Here is a 20,977-nt window from a genome sequence, read left to right as displayed (position 1 = left end):
TGAGTGAAGGCACAGCAGCATTATGAGGAGACTGGGAAAGCACTAATGAGGCAATGCAGTAAAAAGTGATGAGCCTCCGGGCAATGGAGTCCAGGGGCAGAATACAACTTGGATACCAGAGGTTGATCAATAAAATGAGGAGGTGTGGATAGCATGCTAATGGCAGTATATTGGTGATATTGTAATGCAGGGCATTGTTTTTACGCTAGAGCCTGAAACAAGTCACACTGACGTGAACTCCCATTCACCAGCGCAAGATTTTGCCCTTAGGTACAAATCCCAGTACCAGAGTGAAAGCTCATTGCCAATCCAGCCATTCCTGAACTCTGTAAATGAGATTGTGAAATGAGGGACTGTTCTGAACCAGTTCTGAAGAAACATCATATCTGACTCAAGCACAAACTAGAAGTTGCCAGATCTGCTAAATATTTCCATTCACTTTTGTGTCTTTATTTTAGATTTCCACCATCTGCAGTATTTTGCTTTTACCTTCTGTATACTTTTTGATTGGCATGTTTCACCAAATGACTGAATTAATATCTAGCGGTGAAAGGACATGTGTGCAATCCAGTACTACGCAGATCCTCTTCAAATCTTCTTTATTATTTAAATTGCAACAGCATTTGAAACTGCTGCCAGCACTGTGGTCTGCATTTTCTAATTTAACAAGAGAACAGAAAATTGAAGCTGTTGATGCAGAGATAAAGAAACAGCTTGCATTTATAATGTACCTTTCTCAACTTCAGCCAATAAGGGATGATGAAATGTTGCCATTGTTGTAATGTAGGAAAGCACTGATGAGTGCCACAAACAGCAATGGCCATATATTCTGTTTTAGTGATGTTAGTTTAGGAATACATGTTGACCAGGTCACAGGAAAATTCCCCTGCACTTTTGATCACTACCATGAGAATCTTATAGCCACCTGAAAAGGTTGATGTGGCCTTAGTTTATGAAAGATGGCACTGCCATGACTGCAGAGTAACAGTACTCTCAGTAATAACAAACCCTCAGAGGAACAGTATGAATTATGTTTTCCAGTCTCTGAAATAGGACTTTGACCCATGACATTTTACTTCAGAGTAAAGAATTCATGTCTTGGTTCACAAACAGAAAACTTCTGAGAAGCATTAATTATCTCCTTCATGCAGTGATCATATGAAAAAGCATAAAAGCAAATTCTTTACACACCTTCTTCAGTTCAGTGATGAAGTAATCAATCATACTCTTAACTTGTGGAGCCTTGGAGGAAAACAGAATCAGCTTTTCATTGGTGAGGTTGAAGTCCAGCATGTTTTTAGAAGGGATGGTGGCAAATAAGATGTCCGAGTAGCTGAAAGGTGGCCATTAGAAGAATAATTAGACTGAGAACACATTCAGGAAACTAGAATGATACCAGGGAATGAGGGATGTCAGATAAAGGAAAGATTAGAGAAATTGGGCTTATTCTTCTTGAAGAAGATTAAGAGGTGATCTTACTGTTCAAAAGAACAATTTGACAAGGTAAAGAAAGATATTCTGTTTCCACTAGTTGGTATGTCAGTAACCAGAGGCCATAATTTCAAGATTGTCAGCAAGAGAGTTAGGCATGAGATGAGGAGAAACATGTTTACTTAGAGAATTGTTTGGGAGAGTGGTGGAGGTGGATTCCATATGAGGTTTTAAAAGAGAACTAGATATAAATTAGAAAGTGATGAATTTAGAAAGCTATGAAGTTTGGGACTACCTGGGTAGCTCTTTTGGGAACCGGTACACTCACATTGGGTCAACAACCTCCTTCTGTGCTGTAATATTCTATAACGCCACAACACACTTCTGGTCCCACAGGGACATATCTGTCTTATTGAATCTAAAGTAGTGAAAAGGCTCAGAAGTCTTGTAAGGGTTAATGTTGAAGACGGCAACAAACTCCATCCAATCTAAACATGTCATACAGTTTTGGGTGGGAATAAGAGAGGAATCTGGTTCAAAATCTCAATGGAGATAGATGTGCCATCAATGTCTTCTAATATGCTCAGTAATTGTGCCTAATGAGCCACTGTAACTTGCATCCATTGCCATTGTACAATAAAATACATCTTGTTAAGACAAGCGTCTCTTCTCATTGAGACTCACTAGTAATTCATCCTCTACCACTGTTAGCCAAATAAGCCCTAAGACTCAAGATAGAAAAGAGGATATGGTTCATGTGCCACAGTAGTAATAGATCAAGAAGGTCCTGGTTCAAATACCACCTGCCGTGGAATTATATCTAAACAGAATGATTAAAAATCATTTTTTCCACCAGGGGCTGTCTAATTTGTACATTTAAAAGAATAGAAAAGAAGATTTACAGGCCTTTCATAGAAATCAAATTTTAACTTAATGTGGATAAGTTTCTTTTGTAAGTTTTCGTTGATATTTTGATGTTTTGTTATTGAGACCCACCTGGGGCTGTCTAAACCAATAATGTTTATTTACTTAACAAGCATAGCAAGGGGGCTTATAAAGTTGTCTGGTGTAGTGGCAGCATTCCTATAACTGGGCCAGAAGATCCTGGTTCAAGTCTCAGCCTGCCCAAACAAGTTGATTGAAAAACTTTCAACAGGGGTCTCATTGCTCAGTGGCCAGGTTCCTAATTGCCTCTAAGATGTGTCATAACATGCCTGAAAAGGTTTATTAAAAATACATAGAAAGGAGGCACATGACCCATTTCATGTTTTGTCGTAAAAGGGAGGATTGATGGCAGCACTCTACCCCAACTATTAGCTGGCAATGATTGCTTCCCCAGCCCATACAACATCTGTGAGTGATTCCTCACACCTCAATTACAAGTTGTCAGGTATGGTTACCTTCCCCATGAGGTTATGGCACCTCCTACTGGCTGGTCATAGACTAACAAAGGTAAAGGTAATATCAGATTTGCCAGGGCAGGTCAGGAGCCCGCATCAACAACTTGATTTAGAGAGCATATTTACAGTAATAAAATATCTAACGGCATTTCACAAGAGCAATTTCCAAACAAAATATGAAACTGAATCATATACATTGATGTTAGAAATAACAATATGAAATGCTGGAAATAATCAGCAGGTGTGGCAGCTTCTGTGGAGAGAGAAACTGAGTTAACGTTTCAAGTGAATAATTTTTTATCTTTTCTCAAGGTTATCAATCTCTAATATTGGGCTAAATCTTCTGGTTGCTGGACTGTTGGAGACTGAGCTTATAACTGAGATGAGTGTTGGGATCTTGTGGAGGTCCTGACATACAGACTGACATGGGAATTTGCTTGGTAGCTCCAAACTTCCATTGGTTAATTCCTCTGCTCTGCAAATCCTCTCTGAATGTCAATGACTCTGAGTTATAGAGTTCAAGATTTGGGATAGGTCCAATGTACTGTCCTTAAAAGTTGTCCAGGAAATGTCAGTCAGGATAAAAGCTAGTCTAACACATTGGTAGCTACCCTCCAATCATCCCTCCAAAAACCTGACTACCGTCCCGATTATCCCTCCAACCATGTAGCCAACCTGTCCTCCAACCTCCCAGTTACAATCTCCCATTACTCTCATGACCCTCTGATTATCTTGACTGACTCAACTATTCCCACCACCAGCCAACAATAATTCCAAATCCCCAACTACCTTCAAAGCCATCCACTGATCAACCAATATTCCCCTGACCTCCAGACTGTGCCCCTGACATTCCTGGCTACACATCCCCACCCCAACTTGACCCAACTACCCTCCCACCTGACTTCCCATTCATCAATCTACCCCTACCCACCACTCACTTTTCCACTACCCACTCAGCTAAGTACCCCACTTCCTCATCCACTCAATCACTACCAGTCAGACTGGACATTTAAGCTTACCGTACATCAACAAGTCTGTAAAAAGGTGCATGTGTTGTCTTCTTTTGACTTTACTACGAACTGATTGAGTTCTGAGGGATACTGCATATCCTTTTGTGAGACAGTAAATTCAGAAGACTGAGGTGGAAATGGTGAACCATGTTGAGTTCGGCAAGTATTTAAATAATGTGACAATTCAGTGATGATTGTTGCTCTTCAGAAGATCAGGGGAATTAAACATTTCTCTCTTCATAGGTGCTGAGAGACCCACTGATTATTTTTATCATTTTCTGTTTCAATTTCAGATTTCCACTATCTGCATTGTTTTGTTTTTATAAAAAGATATTAGAAATTGTGACCAATTGTCAAAGAGATGGGGTTAAGAGGAAAAGAGAAGCAAAGAAATTTAGTCGGGAATTCCAGAGCTTAATCTCTTGGAAGTTGAAGGCGTGGCCATCAATAATGAAGTTAATTAAATTAAGGTTACACGAGAGGGCTTATTGGAGCTGTACAGTTATCTTGCAAACTTGTAAGACTGGAGCATGTTATAGAGATGGGAAAAGGTGAGATCATGGATTGAATTGAAAGCTGGTATAAGAATTTTATATTTGAGGCAGTCAGACCTGGAGCTAATGTAGGTTAGCAAGCACAGGGAGAGAAGATGTGAATATGGTTTGGTGTGAGTTTTGACGTTGGACTGCAGAATTTTAGTTTACAGAGAATGGAAGGTGGGAGGCTGGCCAGGTTCGAATAGTCAAGTCTGGATGGAACAAAAGTGTGGGCATGTCTTTAAGCAACATGTGAGCTGAGGTGAGTGTGGAGGTGGACAACACCATTGAAGTGTAAATAGGTGATGTTGGTGATGGAGAGGTTTTGAATCTGATGTTCAGCTCAGGGTCAATTATTGTTGTGAATGGCCATTGTTGTGAATGGTCTGGCATCAGACAATGGACAGGGGGTGGGCCTGAGCCAATGTTTACAAAATGGAGGATATGGTGCAGACCATAAACAATAGCCTAGAGAGAATGACAGAAACTTCCTTGTTGGTTTGTTGGATGTGTTACTGAGCCACACAAACTAGGGATTTTCCAACTGTAATGTTTAAGTTGAGTCAGCTGATCTTGAGGGTGCCAAAAATGGGTTGGGGTTACAGTACCCTTGAAGCAGAGAGGGGAGTCATTGCTACTGGTCATTGTCCAGCAGGATGTGCAGGTAAAAGGATCAAATTCAGCTGTGATGCTCACTATGGTAATGAGCACACTAATCAAATTATATCTAGGTGAACAAAAGAAGAAAAGGCATTTTGTGAGTTACCAAAGAGCCCATGGAAAGATGGATCAAGGTGAGTTACTCTCTCAGGATAGTGGGGCAAGTGGAAAATATTGCTTTCTGCTTTCCATACCTGTAACTTCTGAGGACCCTCAGGTTCTCTGCTGCTGTGCTGCTGGCTCTCACTAGTTTTAGTAGACAGATTCCTTTATGGGAGACTCCCAGAATCTGCACTCCAGTACCCACACTGCCCTGTAAGAGTCCACCAATGAATACAAATTAACATTGAGTCAAAAATCACAAGGCACACAGAGGATCAAGGTTTTTGAGAAGATCTGTAGCTCGGATTGTTGATGCGGTTGTTGACTTGCTCACCAAGCTGGTAAGTTTGTTCACAAATGTTTCGTCACTATGGTGGGTAGCATCATCAGTGCGCCACCACTAAAGCATCGGTGTTCTGTCCTGCTTGCTATTTATGTGTCTTGGTTTGTTGGGGTGGGTGGCATCACTTCCAGATTTGTTTCTTAGTGGTTCGTATATGGGGTCCTAGTCTTCATATTTGTTAATGCAGTTCTGGTTTGAGTGCTTGGCCTCTAGGAATTCTTGTGCACGTCTTTTGTTGCCTTGTCCGAGGGTGGCTATGTTGTCCCAGTTGAATTGGTGTCCCTCTTTGTCCATGTGTATTGAAATGAATGACAGTTGGTCATGTCCCTTGGTAGCTAGTTGGTGTTCATGAATCCTGATGGCTAGCTTCCTTCCAGTTTGCCCTATGTAATGTTTTTGGCAGTCTTTGCTTGGTATCTTATAAATAATGTTGGTTCTGTTAGTTGTGGTTGTTGGATCCTTTATTCTCATCAATAGCTGTCGTAGTGTAGCTGTCGGTTTGTGAGCTACCATAATTCCTATGGGTCGGAGTAATCTGGTGGTCATTTCAGACATGCGCTTAATGTATGTAAGGATTATTAGTGTCTCTGGATGTGTTGTGCTAACTGTTGTGGTCTGTTGTGTAGGTATCAATTGACTATGTTTTTTGGGTAACTGTTGTTTCTAAAGATGCTGTAACAGTGTTCTTCCTCAGCTTTGTGTAGCTCTGGGGTGCTGCAGTGTGTGCAGCTCACTTGAACTGTGTTTTGATGCAGCTCCATTTGTGGGTATTGGGATGATTGCTATTGTAATTGAGTACCCAATCCATGTGGGTGGCCTTCCTGTGTATGCTGGTCTGGAGCTCACTGTTGGCTATGTGTTCGACCATTACATCCAGGAAGGGAAGTCTGTTGTTGTTCTCCTCTTCCCTGGTGAATTTTACGCTGGTGAGGATGTTGTTTATGAGTAGATGGGTTTCTTCCAGTTTAGTGCATTTGATAATCACAAAAGTGTCATCCACATTGCGGATCTGTAGTTTTGGTTGGATGGTGGGAAGTGCTGTCCATTCCAGTCTTTGCATTACAGCTTCTTCTATTAATCCTGATATTGGTGATCCTATGGGTGTTCCGTTGATTTGTCTGTATATCTTGCCATTGAAGGTGAAGTGGGTTGTGAGACACAGATCCAGTAGTTTAAGGATGCCGTCTTTGCTGATGGTGTTGGTGTTGTCAGGTGTCTGTATCCCTAGTCTGTCTAGTAGTGAGGCCAGTGTTTCTTTAGCTAAGGGGATGTATATGGAGGTAAATAATGCAGTCACGTTGAAGAAGACCATGATCTTGTCTTCATCTGTTCTGGTGTCCTTGATGAGGTTGAGGAATTCTTGGGGGAGTGAATGGAATGGTTTGAACCGTCTACAAGGTCTTTCAGTCTCCTTTGTAGTTCTTGGGCTAGTCTGAATGTCAGTGTACCTGGCAGTGAGACTATGGGTCTGAGGGGGACCTCTGGCTTGTGTACCTTAGGGTGTCCATAGAAGCGGGGTGTATTTGATCCCTCTGGTTTCATTCTCTGGTAATCAAATTTGTTAATTTCACCCGTTTTGTGTAGATTCCTCAGGGTAGTAATAATACGGTTTTCCAGTTATGGTGTTGGGTCTGTTGCCACCTGTTGGTAAGTGTTGGTATCTGACATCAGCATTCATGAACACCAACTACCTACCAAGAGACATGACCAACTATCACTCATTTCAAGACACATGGGCAAAGAGAGACATCAATTCGACTGGGACAACGTAGCCATCCTAGGACAAGCCAACCAAAGACACGCATGAGAATTCCGGGAGGCCTGGCACTCAAACTGGAACTCCATTAACAACATGTAGAATAGGACTCCATATACCAACCACGAAGAAACAAATCTGGAAGTGATGCCATCCACCCCAGAAAACCAAGACACATAAATAGCAAGCGGGACTGACCACTGACGCTTCACCGGAGGTGCACTGATGATGTTACCTAGCATGGTGATGAAACATTTGTGAACAAACTTACCAGCTCGGTGAGCAAGTCAACAACCTCACACGGAGGAGTTTAAATTTTATACAAATTTGTTCTCGCCAATTCTCTGGTCAGGCAACATTCCGGGAGCAGAAATTTTCAGTGCTCACGTGGTGGCCACATTTAGATTAGATGAGGAAATAACAGGAAAATGAAACATTGGGGTATTGATGTAAATTGACTTTTTGATATTCAAGAATGCAGAGTTATAGTTAAAATCATTAAGAGACAAGAGAGTTCAATGGCTGAATGACTGATCACGTAACAAACTTTCATGAAAAGATGAATGCATAATTTCTTCAAAATAAGATGTATAAATATATTTAGGAGGTGGGATGGGGGGATTATAGGATGAATTAATCCCTGGGCAGAGAAAATGTCTAGAAAGCCACATCTAGAGATACAAGGATGTGGAACTATGCTCAGTAACCTTTTGGGGTAAATATATTTGCCCTGAAATGGTTTTGAGATTCAGATCAGTCCTGATATAATTGAATTATGAAAAGGCTCAAGAGGTTGAATGACAAATCCTTGTTCCTATTTTTCAATGAGTTGTCCCTTCATCATGGATACTGTTGCAGTTTCCAGCACATTATCAGTTTTCCACAACATGCTGAAAATTTTAAAAATATCAATAAATAATATTTAATGACAGAACATGTTGTGGTTTAAATGTATTTATAAAAATGCTGAAAAGGTTGTCTCACAGAGGCAGGGAACAGACGGCAGAAATAAACATCCCAAGCTTCTCTGGCAGCCATTACAATCTTCCTCTTGACAGCTTCATCCTTCACCAGAGTCGAGGATACAATCTTGTTTTCAGCTGCAGAAGAGAATTAAATGCTGCTGTGTTTGTTGTAATACATATTGTACAGTCATTTTTCTTGTACCAAACTGATTCACTCAAAGGGAGTGATTTTAAAAGGGCAAAGGGAGGGCCCACTTCAACATGAGTCTTTTTAGCAGTAAATGCTGATAATATATTCAGGAACTGACAGGAGGGAGTCATTGAACTAGACAGTGTGAGGAAACTGAATTAACACCAGTAAAGATACAGTCAATAGAATTTAGGCCAGTCACTGTTTGCCAAATGCACTAATTCTTTGCAAACAGCATCTTACTGTTTATCTGTGAATTGATGTTAATCTAACTCTGTAACCCCTTCCTCCACTACCCTGTGTTACTACTGTACCTTTACTGATGTAAATTCAGCTCTGACACACTGTCATTCTCTACCTCCTCCCAGCCATCTCCCAGAGGAAATAATCTAGATTTTTATAGTTTTGGCATGCAGGATTCCAGTTGGTTCTAATGAATGGTCACATCTTGATGACATCATTCTCTCTCCATATCGAAACTGACTGACCTTCTGTGTATTGCCTGCTGACTACACAATTGGAAAGGTTGATGAATAGCTTCCAAAAAATCAACACACTCTCAATAAAATCTGGTAACTCAAAAAAACAAAATACAACCAACAACCACCATGTTTAAGGTTTAGCATCAAGGCCAATGTTTCAGGGTGACTGAATAAGTGAAATCATGTTTATGTTAAGTCTCAAGATTTTGATTCATATTTAACTGTGATTTAGTTTGTTTATCTCTGAAAACTGAAACATAACAAATTCACATGAATCACATAAAAATAGTTACAGAGAAAGAACAGTGGGAGTGCAGCTAAAATTATTCCATCAGTTGCCTTGCTTTACCCTTTATCCAGCCCCAGACCCAATCCCAGCAAGACTTGGAATACTGACCCAGTAAAGATTTCATCTTCATCTGTTCCTCTTTATTCAGTCTCACACAAGTTTCAGAGAACGTGTCGCTCACGATCTTCACAGAATTAAAGGAATTTTAAACAAAATATTAATAGGAAATTACACAATATCTTCAAGTGAAAAAAAAACACCCAAACCCCTTAATCAGATTACATTCCAAAACTCACTTTCAAGTCTCAGTTATTCGATATAGATTCCAGCCTGTAGTAAATGTTATTCAATATATAAACCTCGAAGCTCTCAATTAGATTGGCATCTGTAATTTAATCCAGGTTATCCAGTATTCTGCACATAAATGCTGAAGTGCCTCGATTTGTTCCCAGCTTTTAACTGTTATGCCATTCAAACTATCCAAATTCCTTGAGTTTTCCCTCTTTTATCCTTTGGCATAACTGTCTAGTCTTGTAACGTTTGATTCACAGTCTTATGCACTAAGGTTAACATTGAGCTTTCACAATGATTCCTCCAAAAGATCTGAATCAGACTTACCTGAACTCTATAATCACTTGTATTTCCTACTAGCCAGTTAGAGAAGTATCGACATACAGTTTGAAATTTGATCCGTATTCTGAGCTGCCCTGTCTGTCATGGTGATGTGGAGATGGGAGTGAGGGAGAAAGGTGGTGCAGTGATGAGAGTATGTTACCTCAGAAAAAAGGAAAATGTACTAATTCAAGACAGAATTAGATTAGCTATAGTTATGAATCACTTCAGTAATTTTTTTTTGCAATTTTAAAGTAAAACTTCAGATCCAAATTTAATAGAGGTAAATGTTGGCCATAAACACCGGAAACTGGTTTGCTGATTCCTAGTTAGTTTCCAAAATTTTGGCAATACTTTAACTTCTTTTCAAGCTGCTAGGTAAATGGCACTGAATTAAATCAAGTATTTCATAACAAAGTAACTACTTTTTGTTTTAACACTTTACCTGCATGCGATTTATTTTGCTGTGCTTTCACAATGTCCAAGCTATTGTAACAGTTCTTTTCTCATATAGCAACATGAGACTCAGTTACAGGTACTGGTTATCTATTACTAAAGTAGCTTAATAAAACACACACAACTTTAACTTCTGCATAGTTACCAACATCACAGACTAATGTCTGTATTTCATCATCATTTTTACAGGTAGCACTGGCTAAATCAGTCATTATGTCTGAAATGGAAGTCCTGACAACGAAAATTATAAATTGGAAATAATCTGAACATAGGTGTTGAAATACACTGAAACTACTGAGCTTATGGAAGATGAATCCTCAGGTATCAGGGCAGTCAGATAGCAGGTAAAGGGGGATAGAAGGAGGTTAAAGCAGGAAAACCTCACCCATAAGCTAAATAGCTACAGAATGCAGAAGGAGCAATTTAATATTTGAACCAATCTAAATATTGATACACATCATCAAGCAAGGGGAGGCAATGGCCTAGTGGTATTATCACTGGACTGTTAATCCAGAGACTCAGGTAACATTTTGTGTTTGAATCTCATCATGGCAGATGGTGGAATATGATTTCAATAAAAGTCTGGAATTAGGAGTCTAATGATGACTATGAAACTGTTGCTAATTGTCGGGAAAAACCCATTTGGCTTACTGTTGCCCTTTAGCAAAGGAAACTGTTGTCCTTACCTGGTCTGGCCTACATGTGACTCCAGACCAACAGCAATGCGGTTGACTCTTAACTGTAATCAGGGATGCGCAATGAATGCTGGCCCAGCCAGAGATGCCCACATCCCGTGAATAAATTTTAAAAAGTCACTCCAATCAAGAAAGGCTTCTCATGCTCAATTATATCTGATGTAATATTGTGATGACATGCAACACAGTTATTGAGTGCCTAGTATTGAGAGGAGAAAGGCAAACAAAGCTGAAGTAGGGCAAAATCTTAGGATATGTGAATAATCTTCGGTAATAAGGGGTCCTGAAACTTTTCCTGAATAAATGGCAAGGAACTTCAGAAAGCTTCCAAACTATGAATCATGTTAATTTTTACATAAAAATAGACAAGTTATACATTGTTATATGTAACATATACATATGTTATACAACATATACATATGTTATACATTTTTAAATTCTAAAAAAATTGGCACTGTCTTAAAACTTATCGTAGGAATAAACGAACAATGAGTTTTATGATGGAAGTATATGTCATACAATGGAGTACTGAAAGCTAGATGGATTGCAGGGAGGCAGGCACAATAATAAATACCACAAAAGGCAGTACCTACGTTCAGACATGAGCTTGGGAACAGAGATACTGAGCTAACCCATGCAAAGGCTGAGACCTGAGAGAAATTGCTCCACAATCAACATCCTTTCTCTGGAAGAAATTGAGTGTCCATTAGTTTCCGTACCTGTCTGAAAATAAGATCCAGTATCACCGGGCTGTGGAAACTTTCCTTGGGATAAAACACCTGAAGCAGGGGGAGAAAAATACGAAATGAAGTGGAATGAATAGGAACTTGTACTGCTGACTTTACTAAACTGAGCACAAGAATATGCTTCACACATGTAATTGCTCATACACAAAAACAAAAATTGCTGGGAAAACTCAGCAGGTCTGGTGGCATCTGTGGAAGGAAAGTGGAGTTAACACTTCAGGTCCAGTGACCCTTCTTCAGAATGGGTTGTTCAGAAGAAGGGTCACAGGATCTGAAACATTAACTCCGCTGTCTTTCCAGAGATGCTTCCTGACTTGCTGAGTTTTCAGAGCAATATCTGTTTTTGTTTCTGATTTCCAGCATCTGCAGTTCTTTGGGTTTTTGTTTTAGTGTTTAACCTTTCATACAACCCTCTTCTACTTAGCACATCATCTGGCTGAGCTATGATTTAAGACTGTGGCCTGGTGTTAACAGCAGAGATAGCAGACTGCTCTTTTCTAACAAGCTCAATCCCAGTCCCTTAGGGCGAACTGCATGGTGTCCATTCTCCACTACCCTATTCTCCATTTCTACCTATCGTCCACCCCTCCAATGTAGCCTATGTAGTCCCCACTTCTCCGGTCCCTCTTGTTGCACTTCGGGTCCGCTGCTTGCTCTCTGGGCCCACACCCAGACCACAATACAAATGCTGTCTCTCAAAGACTTCAGGGTCTGAGACCTGCTATAGTTTGGATAAAGCTGCAACTCAGGTTATGATCTACCCATGTTCCACTCCATACCTTCCAACTTCATTTATTATGAGGCAAGTACTTTGGATGTTTTTTTCTGGGTGTTGTCATCTTTTACTACCTTTTTGGGTTTGAATAACTATTTATATTCTGGTACCTCTTTGCGGATACAGAGGTCGCAGGGCATTTTGCTGTAGGTGTAGTATCCCTCAGACGGCTGCCCATGTAGCTGTGTCTGGATCCTCTCATCTTCTCCTGTCAGCTCCCGGGAAACTGACGCTGGGAGGTGCAAGTGGAAAAAAGAAAGAACGTGCTTTAATTTAGCTCTTTCACATTACTCAGGCTGTGTCACAGCCCACATAGAACTGATTACTTTTCAAGTGTTGTCAGGGAAACGTGGCAGGCAATTTTTGTGCACTGCAGGGTTCTGAAAAGAGTTGGGACTAAAATTTGGATCAGATCATGATTGTATACAAGGATTCTGGCATACAATTATCTTACACCCAGTGGAAATGATATAGACATGAAAAAATTTCACCACATCTCCTCATCTGCATGATTGTGGCTTGCCTTAACATTAAATGACTGCTAAGTGTCCTTATGCTAAGCAAGGCCCTGAGGTTTGTGTGAAGCTAGCACTAAATAAAGCTATCCTGCTCTTCTTAAAACCACCCTGCATCTTGTATTGGAAATACCTGTGTATGTGGTTCTTAGAAAGAAGAAAGAGGATCAATGGAGCAGTATTCCAGAGTAGGTTCTCAGGTTCTCCAATGCAGGAGGTAGAAAGGCGAAAGATATTACCCTATGTAAAGGGTTCAGGAGACCCTCCGGACAGATACTTAGTAACAATCTGGAAGTAGATAGCCATGGAGATCATGATACCTGAAGTCCCAGAAAACATTAAATGATCTCACACAAATGGACAAGGTTAGAGAATGCATCTTTAAATGCCATCCTGTACCCACTGCACTGCCAACCTCACGTAATGCTTAATATACCACACCCCCATTTACCCATCAACAATTTCTAGCAATCAGGGCTCAGGTCTAACAGTCACATGCTGCATCTCGTTTTTACACTCATCAATTCTGCAAGTCCCACACACCGATCTCAAAGCTTCCAAACACTTCCAGTTATTCAGTTATGGCATGCACAACACCAAACACAATGAAACAAATACTGATACACTTTGTTCTCTTGTGACACAGTTTGGCCCATAACAGCAGGAGTTTCAAAGAACTGCAGAGGGTCAGGCTTAGCTACCTTAGAAGAGACAGTATTCTGAATAAAGGCATGGCAGTCACCAAAGTCATTGAAGTTGACAATACTGAAACCATCCAGGTTATCCAGGTTGATGCCAAAATCCATTTCATCCTCACTGCGCAGTGCTGTATGAAGTCCATGCTACAGGTGGTGTGAACTCTTACTTTTCATCTACTGCCCCTTCCCTTACCCCAAGATTCCCCTTCTGCACTATATATTTTGATACCCCCAAAGATCAGCTGGTACAGCCTTACAATGAAGGGTTTGATGTAGAGCGCATATCTTGTTTTTGTGAGATGGAGTTGGTAGCAGATCATTTTACATTGCTTCAATTTTTATTCCAAGCCACAGACAAGTTCATTCCAATTCCACCAGCATTTGTGAGCCATGTGACTGCACAGCCTCAGGTGAATGAATGGTGCAAGTATGAAGTCTTGTCCCAGTCAAGTGAGAAGCTGCAAGGAACTTGGTCACATCAGACTCTTCCTCTGATGATGCAGCATGATCATTACCTTTCCCCTACAGCAATGTGCTTTTTGATACCCCCAAAGGCCAGGTGGTACAGCCTTACAATGAAGGGTGTGATGAAGGGTATATGTCATGTGAGATGGAGTTGGTAGCAGCTTATTTTACATTGCTTCAAATTTTATTTCCAGTCACAGACAAGTTTGTTCCAATTCCACAGCACTGGTTGAACCATATAACTGCACAGCCTCAGATTGACTGAATGATAAGTGATAACAATAATGGTTCATCCAGACATGAAGAGACACATCTATCAGGTGCATTCTTTGTATGAGGCTTTTAGTTTCTTAATAGGGAAGGTGATACAACATATATTTAATACAGAAAATCATCCCAATACACTGAACTCCAGATACAGTTTGCAACTAATCAGTTTGATGCCACTCTGATTGAGAACTGAATGAAGGAGGAATCGGCTCAGTATCAGCCACTGTCCCATCCTGCATTGTGTGGTTTCACATCATGCAAAAAGTTCTGTGTGGTTAATCAGGGACTGTGTCATTTTAAACCACAGGGGTTCAAGAGACACAATTATTTCATCTAAAGCGAATGGAGCTGTAGCCTGGTCACTAACCTCCCGAGAACACAGGGTGCCTGGCAGAGACAGCTGGCACTGGTCTGGTGCTGCTCTTCCGTGTCATGCCACTGACAGGCTTCACCATGGCAACGGCTTCTTTGGAATTCTTATCCTTTGACGGTGCAGGTGCTGGCTTCTGTTTCAGTAAAATAGGAAGAATAAGAAGGAATCTTATCCAATTCGATTTTCACCAATTGTCCCCATTCCCCTTCAGAACAATTAGTGGAAGGACGCAGCCTCATTCAAGATGGCCTATCGTCCTTGCTGCTTTTCCCATCAGTCTGCTATCTTATGGTGACCAGTGATGTGCCTGCCATGTTGGTGAGATTGTTGGGGCAAGGCTGTGAGGTTGGGAAGAGTGGTGAGGTTGGGAGGGGAACATGGGGCAGTTAAGTGTACTGCTTACCTACATCACGTGGACTGTAGAGGTTCAAGAAGGTTGCTCTCCAACATCTTCTCAAGGGAAATTAAGGGTGGGCACTAAGTGCTGGCCTAGGCAACTATGCCCACATCCTGTGAGATAATATATATATAAAAAGCAGAATAGGTCCAGCCACTTGTTGGGCTGGAAGCTCACATACCAGCAATTCCCAAGCTGCAGATTTCCTTCTGGGTGAAAACCGGCACCTCCAGGTAAGCTAGTGTGCTTGCCTCCTGGTCTAACAGCTTAGAGTCATACAGCAGAGAAATAGAACCTTTGGTCCAACTTGGCCATGCTGACCAAGTTTCCCAAACTAAACTAATCCCACTTGCCTGTATTTGGCCCATATCCCTCCAAAAATTTCCTATTCATGCACCTATCCAAATGTCTTTTAAATGTTTACTGTACCTGCATCTATCACTCTATCTGGCAGTTCACATACGAACTACCCTCTAAGTGAAAAAGTTACCCCTCAGGTTACTTTTAAATCTTTCTCCTCTCACCTTAAAAATATTCCCTCTAGTTTTGAACTCCTATACCTTAGGGAAAAGGCCTTTGCTATTCACCTTATCTATGCCCCTCATGATTTTATAACCTCTATAAGGTCACTCCACAGTCTCCTATGTTCCACTGAAAAAAGTCCCAGCCTATCCAGCCACTCCTTATGACTCAAACCCTCTAGGCCCAAAAACATCCTGGTAAATCTTTTCTGAATCCTCTCCAATTTAATAATATCCATCCTATAGCAGGATGACCAGAACTGAACACAGTGCTCCAAAAGTGCTCTCACCAATGTCCTGTACAACCTGAACATGACGTCCCAACTCCTATGCTCAATGGTCTGAGCAATGAAGGCAAGCATGCTAAACACTTTCTTAACCACCCTGTTTACCTGTGACGCAACTTTCGAAGAACTATGTACCTGAACCTCCAGGTCTCTCTGTTCAACAACACTATCTAGGGCCTGACCATAAACTGTATAAGTCCTGTCCTTGTTTGTCTTACCAAAATGCAATACCCTGCATTTACTCAAATTAAACCCCATCTGCCACTCTTCAAGCCATTGGCCCAACTGATCAAGACCCCTTTGTAATCTTAGGTAATCTTCTTCACGCATGGCTATACCACTAAGTTTGGTGTCATCTGCAAACTTACTAACCATGTCTCCTAAATACTCATTCAAATAATTTATATTAATGACAAACAACAGTGGATGCTGCACCGATCCCTGCAGGACACCGCTGGTCATGCCTCCAGTTCAAAAATAACCCTCCATCACCATGCCCTGTCCTCTACCATCAAGCCAATTCTGTATCCAATTGGCAAGCTCCCCCTGAATTCTATGTGATCTAACTTTACTAATCAGTCTACCCCAGGTTGTACCAGTCGAAGTCGTGGTTCTCCTCGTCTATGTGGATTGAGATGAGTGAGTATTGGTCATGTCTTTTTGTGGCAACACCAAGATCCTGGGACAGGCTAGGCAGAGACAAGCATGAGAATTCCTGGAAGCATGGCACTCCACGAAGCATGCTATTAATAAACACATTGAACTCGACCCCATATACATTACACTACGAAGGAAAACCGGAAGTGAGGCAATCCATCTCAACGGACCCCAGAGTTTAAAAACCAGGCGGGAAAACACACCGACGCTTCATCGGAGGCTGCATGGAGGATGTTACCCAGCATGGTAACGAAACGTCTGCAAAACAACAAACCAGCTCGGCGAGCCATCCAACCTCAACACCCGCAACCTGAGCTACAGATCTACTCCAAAACCTTAGAATGGCTTAAATACATTCAAAAACCAGCAACTGACTGGAAGCAAAATACAGTTCAAGGAAGGCAGTCATTTCCTTCTTTCTTTCCTTAACATTTGAAGTTTCAAGAAGTTGCCAATCAATAAAGTAAGCATTGCAAAATTGTAATTTGGGATTAAAAACTAAACCTGTTCACAGCCATTAGTTCTTTCGCAGCAGAATAATATTTTGTATGTTTTACTGCTAAAGTTGTTCCTTTTGATCATGTCCTCTAAGTTGCATGAAAAGCAGCGTGTGGACAGCCTAACTCAGCTGGCTCACACAAATGATCACTGCCAGCTGAAAGTGGCTGATACTTCTGTGTCCGTCTCTTATATTTGAATCAAGCATTCTGCCAATTCCTTCAATGGAAGCACCAGAAATTCTGTGGGAACATAAAGTGGGTGGAGAATAGCCATGCACAAGTTTTCACACACATTATTCCGCTAGTGTGAAATTGAAACAGAGCATTAGTTATGATGCATTACCTGGGAGACATGCGGCATTATCTGTCCTTTCAAGATAAACATTGCCTCTTCATGAGGGTCCATTTTCTTCGTGAATATCTTTCCACCTTCTTTTCTGACAACAGAGAAACACAGGTACACAAGTATTTAATTTTATTCACACACTAAGTTTATTACAATTTTCAATCATGGTTGAATTCTTGTATTCCACTAGGAAGCTACAGATCTGTTTGGATTTTTGTCAGCTTCAGGTTAAAATAAACAGTCCCATTGCTGCACTGCACAGAATTCCAATAGACCAAATTTGATCCAAGTCCTCACTTTTCTAGAAAATATCAGTCAAATAAACCATCTCCCACCCTCTCCATGCTTTTTTTTTCTAGCTTTCTTCCATTATGGCATGGTTATTATGGTTGTGCCATCCATGGAATTACGGGTACCAAGCTGATTCCTTATGCTTTGCAACCCTTGCAATATTTTGCATGGTGCAGTCAGTTTTACCTGATTAGTCCAGTTTTCTTCTGAGTTGCTGATTGCTCATATTGTCTGATGATATCCTTGATGTTGTGTGTTGGCTCAGGAAAGTGCTCTGAATTAAGTGTGGTGTGATGCACAGGATCTTGTGTTGCGAGTTTGGGTTTTGGGGTTTCAGCAGTATCTGTATTTCAAGGGAAGAATCAATAGAACATTTGTGCATGGTATTATTTGTAATATACTTCCAACAATGGAAATGAAGCAGTACATTCGTGTCATGGCATTAAACTGGTATCAGAGTTTAAGGTACATGAGAATTTCCTTGTGAATTTCCATCTCAGCTGGCACTGGATAAAAGCAGTGCCATTATTCTTCTCCACAGGGACAACAACAATGCAAGAGGGACTTATTCAGGTCCATGTTTGAGTCCCTGCTTTTAGTATTGCGTGGAGAACATGGGCTTGTGAATAATTCCGTCGCATTGGGACAGCAATCACTGGATTACCCATAGAGTGGAATTGATTCTAAATAAAACATAGCTGAATCTTTTCAATGGACTCATGGATATATCAGCTCTATGAAACAGAACATTTTCTATTGTAGACCTCAAAGTCCAGAAAACACCTTGTAGTTGGACACAACAGCAGGAATGCCAAGTCCCCACACTGTTTGTTCTGTGCTGGGCTTCCCTTAGGAGGGAGGGCTGACGCAGAGGTAGAGGTCAGAAAGTCAGAGGTCACAGACCTGAACAGTTACATATAATATTTAGGTAGGACTATTTTGGATATGTTGTTGAGGACTATGGGCAGACACCTTTGTGAATCTGTCCAATTTTCTGATGAAATAAGACAGATGTGGGATACCACCCATATTATCAAGTGAGTTCATGCTTCTGTCAACACTGTGTAGAACACATATGCTGGTAGCCTAAATGTCCTAATCACAGATGTTTAGCCATTAACCCACAGCTCACAGCCCCAACCCATCAATCCACAGCCCACCCCATTAATTCATAGCCCACAGCCCACAGCCCACAGACGCAGCCCACTGTGCACCAGTTCATGGATCAAACCCATCATTCTACAGCATGTGGCCACCCTCCTAGAAGACTGTTTGATATTTATTACAGCCAGGCAAGGGACAATAGATTCTTGCTCATCCTAGTTGGATGAAAAGCCAGGCCTTCCAGCCAGAAAGGCAGCACCTTAGCAACTTCGCTCCTGCCACAGCTTGAACGGCCAATGTGGTTGTGACAATTAACTGAAGCTGAGTGCAATCTACTCTGCCAGAGTCCAAACATGGTGGTTCCAGCTGTGTGAAATTTCTTCTACAGCACACACTACAGCTTCTGTCTGAATTGCAAAGATTCTTCCTCCACAAAACCAAAATGAAAAGCAACATTTCACTTTAAAATAATATTTTGGACACTCATTGTAATGATGGAAACTTGTTTTGATGAAATATTATTCGCTATCAGAAATTTCTGGAAGTATGTACAGATTCCATCCTTTTCTTTGGCCCAGTTGATGCTGTCAATTTGGAAAGCGAGTGGAAGATATTCTCAGCAGAACACCCAGCTATCAGGAGGCAATGGGATTACCTAGATATATCTCTGTATCCCTTGTGAAACTATTTTTCTATCACAGGTGCAGCTATTTCTCTACGCTAAGTACAAAGCTCTCTTCCCCCAGGTACAATTGTCTTTCTATCCTGCGTATACATAACTGAACCCACTGATCTCCATGTCAGTCTACTGTGCCACTGAGCTGGTGATTACCTTGGTCATCAGGCAACACTGGTCTTTGTTCTGTGAATAACTTACTGGGTCTGTTGACAGGTAACTTCCCTTTGGCAGCATCATGGGGGATCAGCGGCTGGGTTGGGTCTTTGTTGGCAGCATTAGTCTGTCAAACATACAGAACGGATGATAAATACAATATTCCATCTACAATGTCTATCTAATCTGGAATTAGAACATAGGAAATAGGAGCAGGAATAGGCCCTACGGTCCTCCAGCCTACTCCACCATTCAATATGATCATGGCTGATCTTTGGCTTCAACTCCACTTCCCCACTTACTGCCCATATCGTGCACAAGACACTAAAAGTGTATTGTGGCCTTAGACAGACTCAAGAATGGAGCATCCACAACGCTCTATGGTGGAGAATTTCAAAGATGACAATCCTCTGAGTGAGGAAATTTCTCCTCATCTCAGTCCAAAATGATCGTTTCCTTATCCTGATACAGCGTTCCATGTTCTAAAGCCAGAGGAAACATCTTCAGTATTTATTATATCAAGGTCTTACAGAATTTTGCATGCTTCACTGAGATCTCCTCTCATTCAGAGTCAGAGAGCACATTCTTCAAACTCCAGACAGTATAGACCCAATTTCCTCATCCTCTCATTATCGAATAACTCATTCCAGACACCACTCTGGAATATCAGGAAGAACCTAACAACTTTAGGGTTGATGTGACAAATTTCTAGCAGATTTTAATGGTTTGGTGCATGTTTCTGACTGTAGCAATAGTGTTGACTGCATCTTAATCATGTAATTGTTGCTGGCCTGCCACTTTAATTCATACTTGGATCCATCATCAAATAAAGCTTCAAAGATGTGGTCCTTTCTTTTGCTTAGAAGATCCTCCCTAAAGTCTTTAATTGTAATAGAAGTGATGACTAAGTCAACGGGCTTCTCTTGCAGTTCCTCTTTGGAAATATCACACCCATGTCTTTGATGAGAAACAGGTGAATAAATTCTTGGGGTGGTTGTCTATATTATATGAGTTGGAGTGTTGATTCTGAAATTAATTCTCATCTTCAGCTGGTCCTTAACTTTCCAGACCTTTTTGGATCTTTGTTTGTCTGTGGAAAGACCAGCTGGGTTACCTCTGTGAAGCCCATCCTTGCCAAAGGCAAGCAGGATTTTTAGAAATAAGAGATAACAAGATGTAGAGCTGGATGAACACAGCAGGTCAAGCAGCAAGGGAGGAGCAGGAAAGCTGACGTTTCGGGCCTAGACCTTTCTTTTTCTGAAGAAGGGTCTAG

General features: G+C 41.1%; 1 protein-coding gene across 1 annotated transcript in view; it reads right to left on the bottom strand.

The window, feature by feature from the left end:
• myo15aa (myosin XVAa) overlaps positions 1 to 20,977 on the bottom strand; it is a 174,653-nt gene that overhangs the window by 32,299 nt on the left and 121,377 nt on the right. The window contains exons 23-32 of the mRNA XM_048609721.1: positions 19,750 to 19,831; positions 17,955 to 18,111; positions 17,475 to 17,568; positions 14,764 to 14,902; positions 12,559 to 12,680; positions 11,647 to 11,706; positions 9,273 to 9,348; positions 8,223 to 8,338; positions 5,232 to 5,350; positions 1,192 to 1,333 (exon numbers count right to left, since the gene is read on the bottom strand). Coding sequence (XP_048465678.1) covers positions 1,192 to 1,333; positions 5,232 to 5,350; positions 8,223 to 8,338; positions 9,273 to 9,348; positions 11,647 to 11,706; positions 12,559 to 12,680; positions 14,764 to 14,902; positions 17,475 to 17,568; positions 17,955 to 18,111; positions 19,750 to 19,831 — 1,107 coding nt within the window. The remainder of the gene's footprint in view (positions 1 to 1,191; positions 1,334 to 5,231; positions 5,351 to 8,222; positions 8,339 to 9,272; positions 9,349 to 11,646; positions 11,707 to 12,558; positions 12,681 to 14,763; positions 14,903 to 17,474; positions 17,569 to 17,954; positions 18,112 to 19,749; positions 19,832 to 20,977) is intronic.

The sequence above is a fragment of the Rhincodon typus genome, chromosome 21 (genome assembly GCF_021869965.1).
Source record: "Rhincodon typus isolate 14 chromosome 21, sRhiTyp1.1, whole genome shotgun sequence".
Lineage (NCBI taxonomy): Eukaryota > Metazoa > Chordata > Chondrichthyes > Orectolobiformes > Rhincodontidae > Rhincodon > Rhincodon typus.
This window is presented reverse-complemented; position numbering and strand designations above follow the sequence as displayed.